The sequence below is a fragment of the Podarcis tiliguerta genome (assembly GCF_965153285.1).
Source record: "Podarcis tiliguerta genome assembly, chromosome: 7".
Lineage (NCBI taxonomy): Eukaryota > Metazoa > Chordata > Lepidosauria > Squamata > Lacertidae > Podarcis > Podarcis tiliguerta.
In genome coordinates, this window is record NC_139540.1 from 37,497,393 (window position 1) to 37,521,525 (window position 24,133).

The 24,133-nt window shown below is 40.5% G+C and overlaps 1 protein-coding gene across 1 annotated transcript in view; it reads right to left on the minus strand.

Annotated features, from left to right (window-relative positions):
* Positions 1-19,473: 19,473 nt before the first annotated feature.
* The window catches only part of XKR4 (XK related 4), a 135,812-nt gene continuing 131,152 nt past the window's right edge, over positions 19,474-24,133 (minus strand). Inside the window, exon 3 of the mRNA XM_083451091.1 lies at positions 19,474-22,158. Coding sequence (XP_083307217.1) covers positions 21,212-22,158 — 947 coding nt within the window. The 3' untranslated portion in view covers positions 19,474-21,211. The remainder of the gene's footprint in view (positions 22,159-24,133) is intronic.

The window sequence follows — 24,133 nt, forward strand, 5'->3', positions numbered from 1 at the left end:
GCAATAATGTAAAACTTCCAAAAAGGTAAAATAACAATAGACCAGAAACATATTTGAAAAACCACCTGGCGCTCTTATGTAGAAAGTCTGCATTTTGGCACCAACTGCTGGCAGAAATATATGGCAATACTGTGAAAGCCTGATAAATATCTTGCATGAAACCACGACCAAACAAGCATTTTCCTGCCAAAATGGATAAAGAGGCCCTGGATGCAAAATGATAGGTCAGCATGTTTATCCTTGGAATTGTATTCCAAGTTGGTCTGTAGTAAAACTAGTAATATTTAATGCTTTAATTAGGTTTTTTTTTTTTTTAGTACTTTAAAAATTTGGTGGCTTATTTAACCTGAAGAGAGCTGATTTGTGCTCCATAAATTGATGAGTTATACTGAACTTTCAGTGATGTGACTTCTGTTTAAATACCCGCCTTCGGGATAATATCAGTAATTCTGATATTTAGGTGTAAATACTTGAGTGGTAGGGACACAGGTGGCGCTGTGCGTTAAACCACAGAGCCTAGGACTTGCAGATCAGAAGGTCGGCGGTTCGAATCCCCGTGACAGAGTGAGCTCCTGTTGCTCGGTCCCTGCTCCTGCCAACCTAGCAGTTCGAAAGCACGTCAAAGTGCAAGTAGATAAATAGGCAGGAAGGTAAACGGCGTTTCCGTGCGCTGCTCTGGTTTGCCAGAAGCGGTTTAGTCATGCTGGCCACATGACCCCAAGCTGTACGCCGGCTCCCTCGGCCAATAAAGCGAGATGAGCGCCGCAACCCCAGAGTTGGTTGTAACCCGGACTGGACCTAATGGTCAGGGGTCTTTTACCTTTACTTGAGTGGTAGCTTATTTCCTAAATTTATATGCTACTTTTAAACATTCCAGAATGACTTGCCATGCTCATTTGTACTTCTTAAAATTAATATTTATATATTTAGCTTATTTGTTTTTTGCAGAGTTTATCTTTATTTTGTAGGTTTAGCTTAAGTAAAACTACGTTAAAAATTGTCAGGAGCAAACTCCAGCTGAAGATGCTGTAAAATAGACTTTTTCAGTATACTTGAATACTAATCTGCATTGATTTGGAATATATGAAATTGAGCTTTACATTACTTTTCAGATTTTAATATGTGTAAATAGGGCCTCACCCAAAACTCTTCAGGAGATCAATGTGTAGTTCTTCTGGTCAGGGTAGGCCTTCCTGTTCAGTGAACATTTGAGCACTTACCTGCGCCTATCAGAAGATTGCTAGATTCAGGTTAGAATTGAGCTGCCAGAAAATTAAATTGGCTTGTTAAAATACATTTGTGGGCACTGATTTCTCTCTCAAATGCCTAAATAAATGGGATATGGTATGATTTTGCTTTTTAAAAATGGTCCCATGTCACAATCTTGCAACAAATGTAAACCTGATGATAGTTAATACAAAGCTCAAGTGTGCTTCCTCGGTCCAGGGACCCAAACCTTTCTCTTCTGAGGCTTTTAGTGATTGTTTTTTTAATGGTGTTGGTACAGTTTCCCATCAACCAATTTTATTTATCCATCAAAAGTCATATTTATGTCCTTTCACGTGGCTTTCTGTTACTTTTTAGATTCTTGGGTTTCTTTATCTTTAGAAAACTGTTTTGAATATTTTAATTAGAAAAGTGGCCTATAAACATATTAAATCAGTCATTTGGACATGTAAAAGAAATTTGAACATTTCAAAATAAACAACTGCAAAATACTAATATCTGAATAATGATGCAATTACATCCAATTCCGGTTTACTTTCTCTTGCATTAGAAAACAGTGGCAGCTCTAATACTGGTTATAAGTGAATGATAAGACAAATGACATTTTTAGAAACCTCTTTCTTTCTGTGATTGTAAGTTGTTTTAAACTGATCTTGACATTGTGTTTGAATTGCTGTAGCCAGTCCTGGGACCTTAGGGTGAAGGATGCATAATAAATGTTAATACTATATGGAAAACAGCTCAGGTGGTTTCTGTTGACTTGATCAGATGTCATACTAGTGCAGTGCAAACATTATAGTTATTTGTCCTTGCCCACAACTCCTTGCTGGAGTTCTGATGTGTATAGAAAAGCTGTCACATGCAGCAGCTTCTTGACAACAGCGCAGGTTGCAGCCAAAAGTGATGGAAAGAGCCTGTATGTATCTCTGAATGTATAACTGTATGAAGATATGTGAGCTCAAATGCACACATGGGTAGATGGTGCTCTTCAGTTCAGTAAAGTACCGTATTTTTCGCACCATTGGACGCACTTTTTCCCTCCTAAAAAGCAAGGGAAAATGTGTGTGCGTCCTATGGAGCGAATGCAAGGGGGAGGCAGGCGGGAAAAGCCCCCAAGAGCCTCACAGAAGCTTCGTGCGCTCTTGCGGGCTTTTCTCCAGGAGGGAGAAGGGACTGACTGGCCGCATCGGTCCGTTCTCCCTCCTCGGGGAAAAGCCCCAAAGAGCGGCGCCCTCTTTAAAGGCTGCGTGGCTCCTGCGGGCTTTTCTACGAGGTGGGGGAATCCCCACACCTCCCAGAAAAGCCAGGAGAAGCCGCGCAGCCCCTTTAAAGAGCGCGCGGCTTCTGCGGGAGGTGGGGGAAGCTGCAGCAGATTCCCTCCTCCCGCGCTCCCTTTGAAGCGGCAATGTGGGAGGGGAGCAGCTTACACTCGTGTAAGCAGCTCCTCTCCCACTTTCCTCCTTCAAAGCAACTACGGAGGAGAGAAGGAAGGGGACCATGGATCCTCCGCTGCTCACGTCTGCAGCGGATTCCTCCTCCATGATTGCTTTGAATCAGGAAAGTGGGAGGGGAGCAGCTTACACTCGTGTAAGCAGCTCCTCTCCCACTTTCCTCCTTCAAAGCAACTACGGAGGAGGGAACAAAGGGGACCATGGATCCTCTGCTGCTCACAGGGATTCCTCCGTGATTGCTTTGAATCAGGAAAGTGGGAGGGGAGCAGCTTACACTCGTGTAAGCAGCTCCTCTCCCACTTTCCTCCTTCAAAGCAACTAAGGAGGAGGGAAGGAAGGGGACCATGCATCCTCTGCTGGCGAATGCAGCAGATTCCTTTCTCCCGGGCTCCCTTTGAAGCAGCAAAGTGGGAGGGGAGCAGCTTACACTTGTGTAAGCAGCTCCTCTCCCACTTTCCTGCTTCAAAGTGGAGGGAATCCACTGCAGTTGCGAGCAGAGGATCCATGGCTCCGCTTCCTTCCCTCAAAGCAGGGTGCGGGGGTGCAGGGGGGAAAGAGGGCAGGAAGACACAACCACACTTTGACCACTGAAAGTCCACCCCAGCCTCCCCAGATTTCCGCTGAGAAGGCCAGGCTAATCTCGATGGCCATAAGTCAGGCTCAGCATTATTAACTGGACTTAGATAAGCCATGGTTCCCCTTCCTGCCCTCCTCTGAGGCTCAATTTAAAGCAGCAAAGTGGACAGGAGCCGCCCGCTTTGCTGCTTTAAATAGTTTAGTGCAACATTTGATTCAGAATATTTTTTTCCGTATTTTCCTCCTCTAAAAACTAGGTGCGCCCTATGGTCAGGTGCGCCCTATGGTGCAAAAAATACGGTAAGCTGATACACAGGAGCAAAGGAATGCATCTGTAGATTGTCTCCATCCACTGAACTGAGAAAGCTCTTCAGGCAAGGAAATTTTGTATGAGCATTGGGGTTTCCACTCCCCAAACACACTGCTGGCTTGGTTTAGAAGTCACTCATTCACAATCTGTTTTGCATGAAAGTGGTCCTGTTAAATTCTGGTGTGTGAGAGACAGAGAAGAGAGAGAACGATTGGGTGGTGGTGGCAAATATAACAGTAAGCTGTTTTTAAAAATAATGCAATCTCATGTTACAAACCTGAAAAAATGGTACTGGTACATTCCTTCGTTTTAAAAAAGTATTGAATTGAGTATCAAAGCAAAATGCAGTATAATTATTACGGTCAATTAACATATCTCAGTTAGTTTTTCCACATTCTGTTTTCTGCATATTTGTATGGTATTCTGTGAAGTTTTTTTTTTTAAACTGCAGAATAAAGTTGAAATGGAAACTACAACAAAAATCCTGTGTGTTTTTCTTAATGCTTGTAGTTTTCTTGAAACTTTCATTGTTGTTGTTGTTGTTTAGTCGTTTAGTCGTGTCCGACTCTTCGTGACCCCATGGACCAGAGCACGCCAGGCACTTCTGTCTTCCACTGCCTCCCGCAGTTTGGTCAGACTCATGTTTGTAGCTTCGAGAACACTGTCCAACCATCTCGTCCTCTGTCGTCCCCTTCTTCTTGTGCCCTCAATCTTTCCCAACATCAGGGTCTTTTCCAGGGAGTCTTCTCTTCTCATGAGGTGGCCAAAGTACTGGAGCCTCAGCTTCACGATCTGTCCTTCCAGTAAGCACTCAGGGCTAATTTCCTTAAGAATGGATGCGTTTGATCTTCTTGCAGTCCATGGGACTCTCAAGGGTCTCCTCCAGCACCATAGTTTAAAAGCATCAATTCTTCGGCGATCAGCCTTCTTTATGGTCCAGCTCTCACTTCCATACATCACTACTGGGAAAACCATAGCTTTAACAATACGGACCTTTGTTGGCAAGGTGATGTCTCTGCTTTTTAAGATGGTGTCTAGGTTTGCCATCGCCTTTCTCCCAAGGAGCAGGCGTCTTTTAATTTCGTGACTGCTGTCGCCATCTGCAGTGATCATGGAGCCCAAGAAAGTAAAATCTCTCACTGCCACCATTTCTTCCCCTTCTATTTGCCAGGAGGTGATGGGACCAGTGGCCATGATCTTGAATAATAAATAACAATAAATAACTGAATAAAATGAACTTTCAGCCAGTTTCAGATAAACAAGCACAGATTTATATCACTACTAGAGTAGACAGAAACAGCAATAATATACCCAGGCATATTGCAGACAAGTAGCCTAGCAAGTGTTCAGTTGTGTTAAATGCATAACGATTTTGCAGGAAGGCAATTATCTACTGTTAGAGTTCCTCTCTTTTTAACGCTGAAAAGAAAGAATGTCTAGACAGTTTGTCAACTTCTGTCAGGAATGTGATAATCATTAGACTAATTAGTTTGAAAGCCAAATTAGGCATCAAATGTAGGATGGCATGGGTAAGGTGAGGACAGCGTTCAAGAGTGTCTTCCTTTGCTTGTGCAGGGGAGCAGCACCAAGTTGACATATTCAGCTCTCTCCTTCAGAATCCAAGTCAATGGCATCTGTTATATTGGAGGGAGGGGGTGGGAAATAAGTCGTCTTATGGCATTTGAGGGCGTAAGGCTAGCTGCTACATTTTTAATGTCGGTTTGTTATTTTGTTTTATTTTGTTATTTTGTTTTATTCTTTATGAACCTTTCAATTGTAAGCCACCTTAAGAAGCCCTTTGATTCTGAAAGGCAACACACAAGTTGCAATAATAATAACTAATAGTAATAATAATAATTCTGCCTATTTACTGGATCTAGGATGGTAAATTAATCCCAGTTGCTGGAAATCATAGGGAAACAGTGCTTTCATGCTTATGTCCAGCTTGCAGGCATCCCACAGGCAACTAGTTGGCCACTCTGAGAACACTAGATGGGCCATTGGCCTGATCCAGCAGGTTTGCCTTATGTTTTTAACTTGGGTGCAAACACTGATGTCTTCATATGTACTGCAATTTCATACAGCAGAAGGTTATGTTCAAAAGTGCATTACAGTCAGTTGGCCCAAACAAATAAGTACCGTATTTTTCGCTCTATAGGACGCACCGGACCATAGGAGGGGGAGAACAGGTGGGGGGAAATCTCCCCCTCTCTGCTCAGCGCCCCTTCAGTGAAGCGGCAGGAGAAACGGAGCTCCTCCCTTCGCTGAAGGGGTGCTGTGCAGAGAGGGAAAACTGCAGCGCCTCTCCAGCGAAGCCTGGAGAGCAAGAGGGATCGGTGTGCACCGACCCCTCTCGCTCTCCAGGCTTCAGGTGGCTATCCGCAAGCCTTCAGAGCGCAGCGGGAACTCCTGCTGCGCTTGGAAGGCTTGCGGATAGCTGCCTGAAGCCCCCGGAACGCAGCCTTTGAAGCCTCCATAGAGCAGCGGGGTGAAGGCACCCCGCTGCCCTGCGGAGGCTTTGCGCAGCCATCCCCAAGCTAGAACAGCAAGACGGAGTGCTGTGCAGCGCTGTTCTGGCTTCGGGGACAGCCTTTGAAGCCTCCGCAGGGCAGCGGGGTGCCTTCTCCCTGCTGCCCTGCGGAGGCTTTGCGCAGCTAACCCCAAGCTAGAACAGCGAGACAGAGCGCTGCACAGCTCTCCTTCTCCCTGTTCTGGCTTTGGGCTCCCTTAATTTTTGGAGGGGAAAAGTGCGTCCTATAGACCGAAAAATATGGTATTCCTAGTAAAGAGGTTAGGATCCTACAAGCTACTTGGCATTAAGACACCTCAGCCTCACACCCCATTGTCATTGTTAACATTTACTAAGGAGTGGAAACCTCAGACTTTTTGCATGAAAAAGAAAATGAAATAGTGGCACTTGGATTTGAGGATTGAAGATAATGTTTGTTTATAGAAAGTGGTATTGTTCGGTGTTATACTGGAACAGATTAAGTGAATATTGTTTATATATAGTGGACAGACAAAGAATAGGAAGTTCTTTAGTTTTCTCTCTCTCTTTTAATACCTTTTATATTTCTTTTTCTTAATCTTTCTTTCATTCTCTCCCCCCCCCTTCTATGTTTTTATCTTATTTAATGTTTTAGTTTGGACAAAAAAGGATATTTTATATTAAGCTTTGTATTTCTCCTTATAAACTCTAGTAAAATCTATTATATATAAAAATAAATTGCTGCAGTTTTGGAAGGAAATTCTTTCCAGCAGAAACCGTGGTTGGATTGTGGAAGCAGCTAATAATTGTGTCTCAGATATATGGACTCTTTGCGTTGACATCCATGCCAAATCTAGATCCCTGAAGACTTACCGTTGCACAGTTGCTCAGTCTTTTGAAACAGAATGCATTTACAAGCAGATGACAACCCATTAAAAGACTCCACGGCATCCATAAAATGACCACAGTGTACTTTATTTAATGATTTGGTACTTCGTGTTGCAATAAAAAAAAATCTACAAAATCCAAATATATAAAATTTTCAAGTTTTCCTTTGAAGTTTTACAAGAAAAATCAGGTTGTAACCAAAGAAATTTGTTAGTATGAAGCACTACTTTCAACTTCATTTCATCACAAATTGCAACTTACTTAACAGACCAAAAGAACTATGGTACTGTAGTACACCAAATACTTCACACACTGTGTTCTTTACTATAGCACATGTAACCACTGCCACACAAGACAGTAGTCTCTAGCTGATAAAGACACTCTTCACGATCGGGACTCTAAAGGAATGTTCGTATACATGGAATCTGAATATAGTTATTTACAGGAAGGATTTCATTTCATTTAACTATTTTTTGAATCTTCATTTCAAACAGAATACCAAATACATTTGTACAATGTTTACAATCCATAGCACAAGAACTGTCATGAATATCATTCAACTCGAGTCACTGTGCTTGTACCAAGGGAAATATCTACACTTTCCATAAACACAAAGGTGATCTCCCAGAACTTGTTTCTGATAATGGTTAAGTATTGAGTAAAAGCACAGTAACAATTAGTTAACACAATCAGTGTATAATTGCAACAGTTTACAACAGGAGCTGAGAAATTATTGGTCCACTCTATTCCATTTGTTAGTCTGCTGTTGACAGTCACATTTCATTGTTATGGCATGTTTTTCAGAGTTTTATATAATTACATATCTGGTACAGGAGAAACAAAATGAAAAAGACTCATGAGTGGAAAAAGCACAAATCTTTTAAGGCAAATTAAGCATATACAAGCAGTGACCGTTTCTGTTCCTGGGTATGTGTTTTTTGATTCTGGATAATTAAACAACACCTCACAGACCCATAGCTCCTGATCCAGCTATGCATGCACTGAGCTGAACAATCTACCCCGCTAATTAAGATGGTTGATGCTGTTGACTGTGGACACATCTATCACTATTTTTTTTAAGGGAGGGGTCTAAATTCATCTTCCCTACCACTGAAGTGATTGGTGCTGCCATTTCCTATCAGGGCTGTTCTCAGAGTTCCTAATCTACCCCCTCCTGCCCAAAGGTAGATGAAGCCTGGAAATTCAAACCAAGCGCTATGTTTCACATCACAACACAAGACGTGTGGAAGCTTGTTTCTGTGCATGCACTGTCCTAATTGGATCAGGTAACGATTGTTAGCAACTACAGTATGTTCTGCTCAGTGTCTTCTATGAATAAATTGGCATGGCTTTGAAACAGGTTCCATTTTCTAAACTGGGAAGGGCTGGTTGAGACAGAAGCCCTAATAAATACAAAGTGCATGCTTTAATATCTAGAGGGAGGAGAAAAATTAAAGGTAGCTGAGGTAGTTTGATGTAAAAATGCAACGTGTCAGAATAGAAAAAAAAAAGTTATTTGGAATTTACTCACTTATATGTCTTTGGGATATTAATTAAAAATGGACCCAGCCAGAGTTAAATATGTGTAAGTTCCATATGGATTCAGCTGAAATAAGAGGAACTTAAACATCCTTAATGTTCCCTGGGTTATGCCCAGGAATCCCTAGGCATGATCACTTACTCTGCTGTAGTCCCATTTACTTGACCAGTTTTGTATCAGTAAATAACAAAGTCTCAGTAACTAAACTGTACAAACAAAAAGAACATTTAGAATTGATTTTCAAGTATTGATATGTTTTTGCAGGTCTTCTTAATTTTTCCCCCAAATATGAGATAACAAAAAAATGACATGACTAGAATGCTGTGCTAACAATGTACCATCTGACCAAGCAATAGCCCACTTAGCTGAGCTTCAGCAGGATTTCATAACAGCATCTGTAAGATATATTTTTACCACTGGAGACAGTCATACTTGTAGGAGTCTATATTATGTTGCATTGTTTGGTCTCTAGCAAAGGGATGTTGACACTGTTCGTTCAGTTTAGCCCAGTACAGCTACAAGGATGAGCCCTGCAGTCCTCTGTTGTAAGGCACTGCATTTAGTCAAAAGGGCACAGATAACACTCTGTATTGTTTCCAGATAGGCCATGTCCACATTGGAAGGTGTCACTAGCCTTACTCTAGCATTTCATGCACATGTAAAACCTACACTCAAGCGGGGGCAAATGTGCTAAACTTTGCCCTCCCACAAGTTGAAGGTGGGTGAAGGTCTGAAGTGGGCAACCTCTTCTATTTATGGGTGCTCCCCTTGCAATATACCATGCTAGATCTTAAGCCACAGCCATGAGGACAGAAAGCACCCTGCTTCAGATCTTCACCCTCTATGAACCGAAAGGCAATGGGGCAGAGGTTAGCAGTCTTGTCTATGCTCATGTGTAGGTTTTATGTGCAAGCAGAACTCCTGTTTAGGACTAGTATTCCCCACACTTCATTTCCTCGCTTTTAAAACTGTAGATTTCATATCCCGCCCCCCCCCCCCAATCTCTGTGCCAGTGTTGATGGCAACACAAGTAGTCAGGGCTAGCTCCACTCTTGAGGGGACCCTCAGCATTGAGTATTCTAGTGCACACGGTTCTATGCAGGTGGGGTACCCCATGAGCCCAGGAGGGGGTGAGATTAAGGGGTGTAGCATGCAGCAGCACTTACTAAATGATGGTCAGCTACAGGGCCCTTGAGCACCCTGGTGTAGCATTGCTCTGTGGCATTGTGGGAAATGTAAAAGGCAGCTGTAACGTATTTCTTTCTCACAAAGCCCCAGAGTGATGCTATGCCAGAGGTGTGCTGGGGTATTGCAGGAAATGTAAATGTCACTCCAAGCCACTCACAGCAAGTTCAGGGTTAGGGATGTCTGAGGAGAGCAGGTGCTGAATCTGGACCTGCTCATAGTGCAAAGGCAGGACCCAGATGTTAGGAGGGAAGAACAGAGCAAACGTACAGACCTAGTAACATTGTTGTGGGGCTGCTTGATTTCAAGAATGGAAAACTGATAGGCAGATGGGGCCCATGGATGTGTTCCAAGAGATAAAGGGCCAGAGTCCTTTATGGTAAAGGGGCAGATACAGATAACTAAATGCCCAGGAAAATAAAAACACTGAATTGGGGAGGGGAGAGAAACAGGTTTCATTAGAGTGGGGGACTGCATTGGAAATTTGGGGTGGGGGAGAAATAGGGACGGGAACTATCAATGCAATAGTTTCAGAATGATCAGTGGTGTGTTTTTTTAAAGGACATCTTTTAAAATAACCAGACTCTGTTGCAAAATGCCTAGACCTAAGATCCAAAGGTAGCAATTTGACACTAGCTGTGATGACCCTGAGATTTAAACTTGCTGCTCTGAGAATGGACCCCAAAATCCCAGTCTCAGCATTAAACCTGAGGCCTACCAAACCTAGGCAAACTCCAAAAAGATCTAGTGGAGTAATAGTGGAACAATGAGCATTATAGCCGAAGTCTAACTATTTCTGCTCAGAAGGAAGGAAGTTCTATGGAATGTATTGACTGTATTAGGGCCCTTTCCCAGATAAGTGGGGTTATCCCTTAACCACTAAAACATACAGATAGTGTCCTGTTTTACTGAATTAGCTGTAAACTGTGGATTGTACTGTGCATCCATTTCTAGTTGCATGCTAGACAACTCTGAGAATTTTGTAATTCTAGTGAACTGACTGAGGCCTCCTGAACAGAATATTCTAAAATGCTCATCTTGGATTCATGTGGAATGGAAATGAACAAATCATATCCTGAAATGTTCATTTATCACAGCACTCTCTCCTTAGCAAAGAATTATTGCCCTAATATGGATTATGGTGGAGAGTAAATTCCTTTTAATTCGACATTAAAAAGCCCTTTGCCCCATTTGTTTGCAATATGGCAGGCTTACTCCACCCACTCTAGAGGGGATACTGTGCCTGCAAATTTCATCTACTCCTGCCAAGGAGAAAACATTATAGACATTTTTAGATTTCTCATTAGAGTGAAATTCAGAGCTTTACTGCACAAGAGTATATTGAAACCCATATCACAGATTGAAATGGACACATCATGTCAGAAATATATTAGTTTGTTAGGATTTTTTAAAAAAGAAGATCTACAAGACAAATCTTGGGGCCTGTGCCTACCTCTAAACATTTACTAAGTAGATCCCATGGGTTTTAATGAAGCATTTTAATACTTATATTTATATTATTTATTTTTATATATTTATTTTCCAAGAATGTGCTTAGCTAAAGAAACAGGCTGATTTATTAATTACGATCCCTTGGATACCACATATGTTCAGCAATTGCCAACCTGATGAACATAAAATAGCCATGTCTTTCAAGGATAGAACAACATTATGAAATGAATGTTCATTCATTATGGAATGAAAATCCATGGGATTAAACAACAACAGAAAACAGGTTGCAAAAGAGGCAGATTATTCTGTTCTACACTGGGAAAGAAGGAGTTGGAGCTGGATGAAGTCACAGAAGAAAAGATTTGCCATGTAACACTTCCTCGCCCTTTAAACTAACCCTGAGGCCAAGGCCAGATAATTCTGGTACAATTGGAACCATTGCACAAGAAGTCTTCATAGTCTTGCCCTTTGTCCCCATCCACCACAGCATCTGCCTTTGCATTAATGATAATAGGAGGCCATGGGATTAGGCAGAAGCGAAACTGCTCCCTTCCCAATGGCACATGAAAAAGATTAGGCACTGCATGCCACAAGAGCATGATGGGCCTGGGAGCCCAGCTGCTGTGGTGCTTGCACCAGAAAAACATGCCTATGTGTAGTCATCACATGGAGGAGGAGGAGGAAGAGAGAGAGAGGTAAGCCTTTTGTAAACAGTACATGGTGTTAGCTCACAGTTTCAGAGGTATGATAATGAAAATAAAAATTTCAAAAGCTCACAACCAATGATAGTATGCATGCTATTACATACACCATTAAGTTGAATTTTAAGCTTAAATCTAACTGCTTGCTAATGGTTTTACCCCCTCCTCTCCCACATAAATCTGTAATAGCATTTCTTCACATTTTTGTTGTGGTTTATTCTTTATGTTTCGTCATCATTACTTTGGATAATGTATCACCAAAAACCATGAACTAATTGCTTTACAACAGTTTAATCAGAAGTTATTCCCACTGTGTCCAGTGGGACCTGGAATAAGAGAAAATTAAGGCTACCTAGGAATAAGTGGGCATAGGACTGTAGCCTTAATTCCTCTTTGCCCCACATAAAATATTAGAAAGAAACACTGCCTTCACTTCCTGTTCCCATTTGAAAGCTGCCATTTGGGTGGAAGGTCTATGACACGGAAGCAGGAATCTAGAATACAGCATAAGCCCCACCTGCATGGCACTGACCTCAGTATTTAAGTAGTATAGAAGCATTGAAAGCTGCCTTATGCCAAGCAAGACCAATGGTCCACCCAGTCTTGTCTACAATGACTGGCAGCAGTTCTTCATGGTTTCAGGCAGGATCTCTCCCAGTTAGAGATACTGGAGGTTCAACCCAAGACCTTCTACAGGCAACTCTTCATTCCCCCTACCTCCATTTGTCCAGAAGTTGCTATGCTTTAAAAGGAGAGTCATGCAAATATGTATAAATTTGTATCCAATAAGGCATTTAAGGAACCCATTCCTGGATCTCACGACACTGGGGCTTAATGTTAATGGACAAACTCGCAATCCATGTCCGAGAGAGTCAAACAGACAATAAAATCACTACTTTTCAATCAACTTGGCATAGTTTTGTTATACATGTGACCTCGCAAGAACATGCTTTTGACCTCAGAGAACACAAATCTATTTGTGGAAGGATACCTTTGTTTGAAAACTGAAATGACTTAAAAGATTAATGTAATTAAGTAGACATTTGGTGCTTCTGTGGGGGGTGGAAGTGGGATTGTTGCTTTTTTTTAATCAGCTGTGTATGAATCACTATTTATGACAGATATATGTCACAAATAGAGGGGTTTTTTGGGGGGGAATCTTCATGCATTTTGGGGGAAGAGGGGGTCTTTTGGAGAAACTGCACTAGGGCCTTAACCACCTTTATCTGGCCCTGCCTGCTTGTTTGATATGCATCTGAATTAGAAATCCCTCAACTTTATGTCACTTTATCAATACTCTTAGTGCTTTGAAATAGTTAGAACGCAAATGCATTTGTGGGAGGAATAAAGCAGCTTATTGAGGAGTTGCTTCATTAGAACTAACAACTCAATCAGTTAATTAAGAATGGCAGCTATATAATTACATTCCTGTTGAGACAAGCCTACTCAGAGGTTTATAAAGTTCAGGTGATTTTAATCTGTTTTAGTATTTTAACCTTTGTATGTTTTAAACTATGGCTGTGAATTTTTCTTGATTTTACTGTTGTATCTTTTTCTAAACAGCTTTGATGATTTCGACAACCAAGCAGTGTATAAATTTTGTGAAACAAAGAAATAATAAAATTAGGGAGCAATACAGTCCTGGGGGGGAAGATTACTAGAAATATTACCCTTCAACATTTACAGGGATTGCAAGAATTTAAATTCATGGTTAAAAGGGTGTGATGCTAGAGCAATGCTCCACTTCAAGATACATTGATTTCAGTGGGATATGTAGAAGAGGAGTCTTTGTTCAATTGCATCAATCCATATCTAGAAACACACCCACTCTGGTTAAGGGCAAAACAGATGCATGTCCCTACACCAGGTTAATAGCAACTTCGAGGTAATACTGAGACGGGGGAAATGGGATGAGGGAAAGGGTTCAGCACCCACAGCCTCAGCACCTCAGCACCACTGCACTCATTCAAACATGAATTGCTCCTTCAGCCATGGATCTTCCATGTCACATTTCTTTTGGTTCTTATACAAACTCTGACTAGTGTCTATAATGTGTTTGACAGGAAGGGAAGGCTAGAAAGGACAGAATCCAGAATCCTACTTCCTGCTCTGAACAGCTTCTGGTGCTATTTGGCACCTTTAATTACAGGTTTGTCCCAGCTGGTAGTTGCAGATATGGGATCCAGCTATGGAAACCTGCATGGGCACCTGCATCACTGAGCATATGGCAGGATGAATGTATGTTTTAATAACTAACTAGATTCTAATGAAGAATGAACCTTTAAAAACCCACCCCAAACTGCTCACAATAGCAGCCAGTATCACATCACCAGCAGAGTCCTATGCAGCCCACTCAGAAGTAAGCATCACTTGAGTTCAATGGGGTTTTCTCTCAGGGCAGTGTATATAGGAATGCAGCCTGAGACATTCATTCCTTAACAGGAAACACCACCTTTAAAAGATCATTAAACTGATGACAAGAATTTTCAAGGAGCACAAAGATCTCTCTGAGAAATTAAGATTTTTTAAAATGTATGGATTTCTCCCCTGCTCATTCTTTTTAATGCTTATTCACATTTATATGGCAGCAACACAGAATCTAGACCTTCTTCTTTTCATAACAGGTGATTCTATGGGTTACGATCCTATACATACACACACACCTTCCTTGAAGTAAGCCCCTTTGAACTCAGTTGGGCTTACTGTTTATTAGACATGCACTGGATTGCTAATGTGAACACACATGTGCCTACTGAGGCCTTTCCTGGTGTCCACACGGTTTCCTCCCTGCCCAATTGAAATTAGTTTTGAAATAAGAGCTCTGCTTAGCCAATAGAACAGGTGGTGGGTCCAGTTTACAAATGGGTCCCAGAAAGGTTATCAGTCTCTGCCTTAAGTGATGTGAATAATATATATTTGCTAGCAAAGTAGCGCATAATGTACACTTTTAAAATGCAGAAACATGTTTGCAAATATCTCCTCTTATGTAGAAAGTTATGGGCAGTTTAAGGGTAAAAGTGCACCTTCTGCCCGCAAATGTGTGTATCTGTACAAATGGGAAGAAGCAAAATGAGGCAAAACGAGGCATGCTACATGTATGGCTTTCTGGAGAATTAAAAAAACCATAAGTTGACATTAAAAGCAGGACATTTTGGAAACTCATCTTGCCTCTCGAGTTTATAACTGAGATGTAAGCAAGAATGGGATGCCGCCCACAACACTCTGATGAGCTAAAAACATGCTATGTTTTAAACATACTTATCAAGAACCTTGATGCGATTTATGCTTTCTGGAGACCAAATATGCATTTGAAATTATAAAGGGGGAAAAGACCACTGGGGGAAGATTTGGAGCAGAGAAAGAAATAAGTGCCAGAAGTGCCTGCCCCTCCCCACCAAGCATACTTGTTCAGATAATGATAAGTATACTCATATTTGGAAGGAGAAGTGGGATCATGGGGGCAGGCCCCACATCAACCTCCATGTGTGGATTGTGCCTTGGTCCAATGTGTGTGTAAGATCTACACACACAGGCTCAGTTAAGATGCTTCTCTCTCTCTCTCTCTCTCTCTCTCTCTCTCTCTCTCTCTCTCTCTCTCTCCTCCTTCCCCCATGTGTTTGCACAGGGCTTCAGCCAGGGCTGGTGAAAAATATTTTGGTGTCACGCACGCAGAGGCTGGTTAAGTTACTTTGATGCCTGAGGAAGAAAATCCTACAAGCACGTCTCCCCCTCATGGGCAGCAAAAATACAGCAGTCATAATTTGGTGCCTTCTCATAACCTCCAGAGTTCTTTGTCTGAAGTGGCTGCTTTACTTTGCTACTGGTAGGGCTGGTTCTAGATTCCCTCACCACCTCCAAAGCAGCTTTTGTTTAAAGGGCATTAGGATCCAAACATAATTTCTTGGTTTTTTGTTTTAAAGAAAAGCCACTTTGGAAACGACAACTGAGAGAAAAGAAACCTTCAAGAAAGATCACTCTGAATCCTTTCTCAACTGCACCCTATACTTTTTATATAGTTCTATAAATTTATAAATACACAATAACACAATACCTTTGCCAACAGTAAACATCTTTTGGTGATATCACATTACTATATTATTGCTAATGCGTGACCAATATTAACAAATAATAAACTGCCTTTAAAGCTACTTTTCCTTTCCACTCTCATTTTCCATCAAAACAAAATAGAAAATCTCAATGCTAACAGAATCTGTATACTTTTTGACATTTTCAGCAACATGGATGGGCAAACTTACTTAAAAATATTATTCAACCCTATGTTTACTGCTTTCTCATAAGGTAAAACATGTTACTGAAAACCCTCAGTTTAAAAGAACTGTGATTGACTTGAAGCTCAGTGAGAGGAGAAATGCAGTTTCTTCACAAAACCTTTTCAGCCTGTCACACAGCCACCATTTGTCACCCACAGACCATCCCAAAGAATAGTGCTGCTATTCTAGGGAGTTAGAACTGTTTTTGAGAGTATAAATTTGCTGGGCAACTCCATCAGTTATACATCAAACTGGTTTTGGTTGCATGGGTAATTTATTTTGGCAGTACTTCACAAGTTGCTTTTTGAAATGGGTTGCTTCACTCCAGAAAGGAGTTATACCATGCCAACATGTAAAAGTGTAGGCTTGTTGATTTATGAACAACTTACCATTATATAAAAAATAATGTACTCTGAAGATGCTTAACAGACACAGTGGGTTTGGAAGAACCACTTTCCTTAGGATGTATACATTTTTTTTTTGTTTCCTGACATGCAAAGGAGGAAGTGATGCAACAGCAGACTTCCACCATTACATTACAGCCAGATTCCTGACATGTGAACAAATTTCAGAAGACAAGAGTCAAGGAGCAAAAACTCCTCTGAGCAGACACACTGAAATCAATGGACAAGTGCTGGAGATCACCCACTTTCATTTGCTCGTCGCCTCTCATCTCCTAAAATTGGTTACCACAATGTCAGCAGCTCTGATTAGAGATGGGGAATGGGCACTCACAAAAAAAATAAAAAATCCTCCCTCTTCTTTAGCAGATACTTCCCAATGGATCAGATTGCACTAATTGGATATAAAGCCCTATAATGCTTACTACAAGATGTATCTAGACCAAGAGAATCCTGTTTCAGAGTGAAAGAAAGTTACAGTGTGTCTGCTTTGGTGCAGTGCCAGGCCACTAGCTGATCGACACGCACGGGGAATGCCAAATCAAGTGATAGCTAGGAGGGACAATTTAATAGGCTTGATGTGTTGTGCAGATACTACAATTAAGTAATACAAAAATGTGTATGAGAGAGATGTATGTAAACATGTGTAGTCATAGCCACCCTCCTCCCAAACAGGAATGCACCTGCCCTTTGTTCTCTGCATCCCTTTGCTCACTAGAGGCTAAAGAAGCAATTAGTTGTATGAATGCTCCTCTTTGGGAGGGCACTACTGGCTTACATTGGAATCATTATCAAATGATATCTTTCTAACTTGATCAGTTTTCCTAGTACAACATGTCACAATGTGTTGCTCCCACTCTATCCGACTTAAAATTAAACAGATGCAGATTTAATGTCTTCAGCTTAGCTGGGTGTGAGCTGGATAAAACAAAATCTGCAAAAAAGGAATAGGGACCTGTTGAACCTGATTTGGAAAGTAGGTAGCACTTTCCCTGTAAGATCTCATGTGCCGAATATGAAATTTCAACATCACCTACATATGGCTGCTTTGTTTATACTGGCACCTCAGAAACTGGAATAATGGGCTAATTTGTGAACGCTGTAATATTTACTACTCATTCATAATTACTATTATTACAACTGACATTTTATTTTTAGGTCTTGGTAGAACAAAATACTTTGAACAGAAACATGCTTTTCATATACCTGCAGATTAAAAAATATACCCCCCCATAATATTTTAACAGAGAAGACTAAATTTATGCACCACCAGAATGCACAGCAGAGACATGATGCCTAGTTCTTCTGAGATAGTTAATCTTGTATCTGGGGTTGTACTATTTCATACTGCATTATAACATTCTGTCTCCCCTCTTCACTCTCATACGAGAGATCCCATTTACATGAAACACTAATGTATCCGGGGGAATGGGTTTGCTAGAATGGTTTTCTGGCATCTATTTTTGTATATGGACCTTTTTGTGTGAAGGAGCCTTAAGTCGTGTGATCCTCCATCTGCATACTAATAAGTGTTTCTCGAACTTGGGTCTCCAGCTGTTGTTGGACCACAACTCCCATAATCACTTGATTACTGGTCCTGCTAGCTAGGGGTGATGGGAATTGTAGTCCAAAAACAGCTGGTGACCCAAATTTGAGAAATGCTGTGTAGTACAGCTCAAACACAGGTTTAACACAATTGTGAGAACTAGGCCTGTCTTTAATCTCCATGATGCTGAAGATTAACATACCAGACTACAATATCTTCTGTTCTGTGACAAATTTATCCAGAATGTAAGGTAGTATATCTTCTCCAACACCAAGTCAAATCTAGTGACATGCAGCTGGTGTGGATACAACAGGCCATATCTTAAGAACCTCATTGCTGACACAGCTGGTCAGACACAGACCAGTTCATATATGAGGACTTGGTTTAATTTGGGCTGGATTGAGATCAGTGATGCTCAAATGGAAATTTCTAGTTGTGTCCTACTCTTCTGAATGGGATTTACATCTACACAGGATTGTTTCTCAGGAAACAAGTTGGCTACCTTCAAGTCATTTGTTCAACAGTCTCTGCCATATGCCCAATATTTGCTGATTTTAGTTCTTTATATTCCATTTTTCTTTCTATGGTTGTTTATATTCCATTGCAAGTGCACACCTGAAATTGGTAATTATTGGGGTGGATTGAGAGAAACATCTGCACTATCCACATTGTATATTTAAAGCATACTCAACACACAGGACTTCCCGCAAAAAACCCCAAGAAACTGTGGTTTGCTAATTGTGCTGAAAATGGGCGAAAATTATGGGCCACATGATTCATTTGGGGTGCTTTAAATGTGAATTGAATATGCTTTTAAATGTATAGTGTGGATCTGCACATGATAAAGCCATCATGGGTGATTATTTCTGTGTTGTGGTAACCATTTGTTCTGACCTATTGCAGATGCATAGTGAGATAATGACTTGCTTATACCTAGAAGATGTACTGAATTAAAAGCATGAAAACTGTGATCTTACCATGTTTTCTGCGAGATCTCATACTATTCAAACAGCACTCCTTCATGTTCCTAGTCTGTTCATCGTACCATAACTTTGCAATTTATTTCTGAAGCTTTTTATACTTCTCTCAAAGATTTAGGGAAAAATAAGTTTTTATCATTATATCCAATATACACATTGCACTGTACTTGAAACACTCATTTGAAGGCTTCATTATTTTCAGAATATTCTAAAAGTACCCATAGAGGCTTTCATATGCTATTATGTTGCAAAACAAATTAATATGGCATCAAGAGTACATGGTTACATCAATGTACAAAGGGCCAGCTGATATAATTTGTGGACTATTTTTAAAACTTGAAGCTATTAAAAAGAATGAGTTATGTGAGAAAAAATTCAAAGTCTATAAAAAGTAACAACCTTGTGTACTGTGTTTTGCTTTAGAAAAATATTGGCGTAATACATGAGTTATTCCAATTTTGACTTGCATCTGTAATGCAACTGAAAGCACCATCAAGGGATACTTTTAACATAAGGAAAGATACAATTAGCTTGGCCAAGGGAAGTATTTCATACCTGAATGCCTGTAAGCAAAAGCACTTTTGTACAAGTGACTTTTAATAGATAGTTTGGATGTAATGCTAATATGAGAATGATCAAGTTTTTTTTAAAAAAACTTTCCCTTGTCCATGCTTCTTCAACATAGCAATGAGAAAATGTTCAAAAACTTATCTGAGTTCAACAGCATATTAATCTTAACTATGGTTAGTTGAAACCAGCCAACTTCAAACCATAAGTTTCAACTGATCATAATCACTGACAATAGTTTAGCATTCAGTTGACATGGTAAGCTATGGTCAGTCTAAGATGGAAGTGGAAATTTCTGATCTATTTGCAGCTGTGCGGGAGTAGGAGAGGGAGCCCATGAGCCTGAGATTTTCTGAAGCTCATTTTCATAACATCCAAACACAGAGAAACAGGTTTTGGCCAATTCAAGGACATGATGCACACAGCCTGGTTTAATGTATGTTTACTTTAGATACTTACAGACAAGTAGCCAATTTTCACCTTAAGAAGGACCAAATAGTGTTGTCTGCAAATGTGGAAAGTATGATTGCTCTTCCCAGCTTCTTGCTTAAGTACATGTGCCACCCATTTTCTGTCTCTCAAACAATAATATCAATTTTGCAGTTACAGCAATGATTGGCACTAGAAGGGTATGACATTGTGGTTTTTTATCACATCTTCTGCTCACACAGAGTTATGCATCCCAGATCCTGAAAAAATGTAAGTTAAAAGTCTGTTCATCTCTTAATATTGTCCTGAATATGATCGCCAAAAGTTCAATTACAGGAAATATACCTTCTTGTTTTCATGCCATTTCTCTTTCTCACTCTTTTTTCCTAATTGAAAATTTAATCATGATTATCATTTAATTAACATTGCTAAAGACTAGCTGAAAGCTGGGGAGCCATCTGCATAGAATTTCTGTTTCAAAAATGCCAAACCCCTGAAATTGTATGTATAATATTTCTGTTAAATAGAATAAAAGAAAGCAAATAAATATATAAAAATGAAGAGCTCCTTAGATTACAACACATGTATTTTGCTCAGTTAGAATTTAATTTAGTTCTAGACTCAGAAAAAATCCTTAAGTCTTTTTCAAATTGTAATTCTTTTGCAAATGTTTTATGATTTACCTATTCAAAACCAGAGAATAATATTTTTTTTATAATTTCTTTTATAGAAACTAGAGTTCACTTAACAGTAACATTGCCTTTTACAAAATAAGTTATTTTGACATGCCCCCCTGACTGTTTCTTCATTTTGTAAATGACTATGCAAACACCAATAGTTGAAGTTTCTCTAAAATAAAATAAAAACGCATTAACTAGTATGTTGATGCAACTCATTCAAACCTTCCTGTTTTACTTTTAAATACTGTGCAGTGCACTTTGAAAGAAATAGGAAGTAACTGGACTAGGTCTATTTCTCAGTCAGATTCTTTGAGGCTCTTGGATGCTGCTGCTTTATAGGTGTACCACTGACAGACTGTGGGACAGCGGATCAAATGATAATCATGATGGTAGCCAGATACTATTACATCTTGCTGCTCTGTTGTAGAATGCAGTTAAGTTATTGCCACGGCCCTATTGCCACCCTTTGATTTTGGATGTATCGTAGCCGCTGCATTGAGCTCTCTTTAAAAATTGTATTTATAATGTTGTTTCATATTCCAACCGCTCCTGTATAAGGGCATCATCTTTATATTGTAGCCGTGGAGGAGCAGGCGAACATTCAAAAGCTAAAATGGCCTTTCTCAGGCTCCTGTCCAATACATGTCTCTCCCATGCTGGATACCTGTTCCTGAAGAGATCAATTTTAATGACAGATTCTTCAATCCTTGGTGGCCGGGATGAAGGAGTAGAAGGTGCAGTAGGTCTCACCTGAAAAACAGGCACGCACCCATCTCTCTCTGCAAATTTCTGATCCCGGTCACTCGTGACACTCCTGTTATTAGAAATAGACCTTAAAGTACTTGATGCTACTTCTGGAGGAAGAGTAAAGGCAGCTACAGAGTCCTCACAAGCACAGCTTGGTGACTGCCCAAACCTTGGTCCATTGGGATGAAAGAAGGCATAGTACATCAGCATAAAAACAATGCCGGTTAAAAAGCTGCTGAACACCACACATAGTGCCGGTATGGCAAACGCATCAGAAATCATAGGAGCCTTGTATAGGTACCAAAGAGCACTCAAGGCAGTGTTTTCCAAAAGGATCACAAAATAGTAAATGAAAAGCCTACAGCGTGTCCTTCCCTCCTTGACGTTGAACCAACTAAAGATATAAATGATCCCAACGACCATATCAAAGACAATCTCTTCCCACTTAGTGATGCAGAACTCCGTCTCGCAATGGACAATCCAGAAGGTCATGATGCACCAGTGGAGGACGATGAAGATCCCAAAATACAGTTGGAAAACAGAGGCAAAGAGAGCAAAAGTAATCACCCGGGCTGCAATTGTGAAGAAATGCCAGCAGAACTGGATTATCACAGCCATATAACTGATTGGTTTCTTGTCATCACGGGAATCACGAAGTGCTTTTTGATAGGAAGCCAAAGCCCATGCCAAAGACACAAGGGATGCTGCAGCAGTAAGTCCTAGAAAAATGGGGCAGGACAGGGAGGGAGAGAAAGGGAGAGAGAGAAATAGAGAATACAGTCAAGAAATGCAGAAGCTTCACATAGGAGTGTTTTTGCAAAGGAATCTTAATGAACCAGGAGAAAGACCCATGTCTTTTAGCCTTATTACACAAATGACTAGGTAAAAAGGTAAAGGTAAAAGACCCCTGGATGGTTACGTCCAGTCAAAGGTGACTATGGGGTGCGGTGCTCATCTTGCTTTCAGGCTGAGGAAGCTGGCATTTGTCCACAGACAGCTTTCCGGGTCATGTGGTCAGCGTGACTAAACTTCTGGCACAACGGAACACCGTGACAAAAGCCAGAGTGCACAGAAACGCCGTTTACCTTCCCGCTGCAGTGGTACCGATTTATCTACTTGCACTGGCATGCTTTCAAACTGCTAGGTTGGCAGGAGCAGGGACTGAGCAACGAGAGCTCACTCTGTTGCGGGAAATCATACTCCCAACCTTCCAATCTGCAAGCCCAAGAGGTTCAGTGGTTTAGACCACAACACCACCTGTGTGTCTTCAACACAAATGACTATGCTAGTTTGGTCTATGCTAGGAAGCTTAGCAGTCATTCCAATAGATGTTTTCCCTTCCTTTTCTTTCAATGGTCCTGCCAAGATGTAAAGTTCATAGTCCACTTTTTCCACTGTGTAAGCAAACCCTAAAAACTGATACAGACAATAAATATATATTAAGTATTTGAAAGCAATTACTTGTGTAGTGAGATTTAATTACACAATAACCTTTTGATTAGGTGTGATGTGCCAACCCAAATCACAAGAAAACTGCATTTCTATATTTAGCTTCTACTTATGCAGTCAGTTGTACAAATTAATATAATTATATAAATAGCAACCTCCACACCAACTAAATTCATAATTCCATCCAAGGCTGTCCGCTACAATGTGCAGTAGAAAGATGGGAACAAATATGAATCACATAGATAGATTCACATATCACAGATAGATAGATTCAGAGATATCATATATAGATAGATTTGGGCCAGTGGACAAATTTGGAATTTTGAGGAATGGACACCATGGAAGGGAGCCTATTCACAAAACAGTTACTTTGGCGGGTACTTCCTTTGACAGAACCTCCATTTCACAGAAGGTAAATTACTAGAGTGCAAGGCAAAGGGGGGGGGGGTCTGAGTCCCAAAACTCAAACCCATTCATTTGAACTCATACTAGCAAGAAGATCACCCTAATCAGTGCTTTTTCAGGATGTACTCAAGGGGTCAGAGTACAGGCACCTCCTTTTTTCTTTTTGTTAAAAAGTGTGGCACTTACTGTAACAACTTCATGGAGTACTGGAACCTATTTTTCGCAAAAAAAAAAAAAAAAAGCACTGACCTTAATCATCAAATTTTCCTATATACACAAAATCCCAACACCTCATACTGCAGAAACACAACTCCTCCCTCCCCACTCATACCACAAATTCACACACACACACACACAAAACCATAAGCCACTCCGAGGCATTTTTTTAAAAAAATACTTCACATGCTTCAGGACTCTGCCTGCAAATCAATATTAGTTCTTATTTCATTGGCTAAAATATGGTCTTGAGAACTGAAGTTAATAGAGAAATAGCAGGAGACAAAGTAAAAGATCAGTGGCTTAAACATTTTTATCTTGACTTTCATATAGATTTCTTCCTCCATGGGAAAGAAATCAAATGAATCAAAGACAGGTTAATAAAATTTCCAATGAGTAAATAATCTAGGATCGCTGAAAAGGGATTAGTTATGCCTTAATTATCTGCACTGCCATACTCACAAATGATAAAAAGGATAATATCTATTTTGCTGAGAGGGAACAAATATATGAACGAACTAATCTGCTTTTAAGTACAAGGTCTCATTTATGACATCATGCATGCCAATGGTGATTGTTGCATAATGCTGAAGTTGGTGACTAATTCCAGTTCCCTATTTGCAT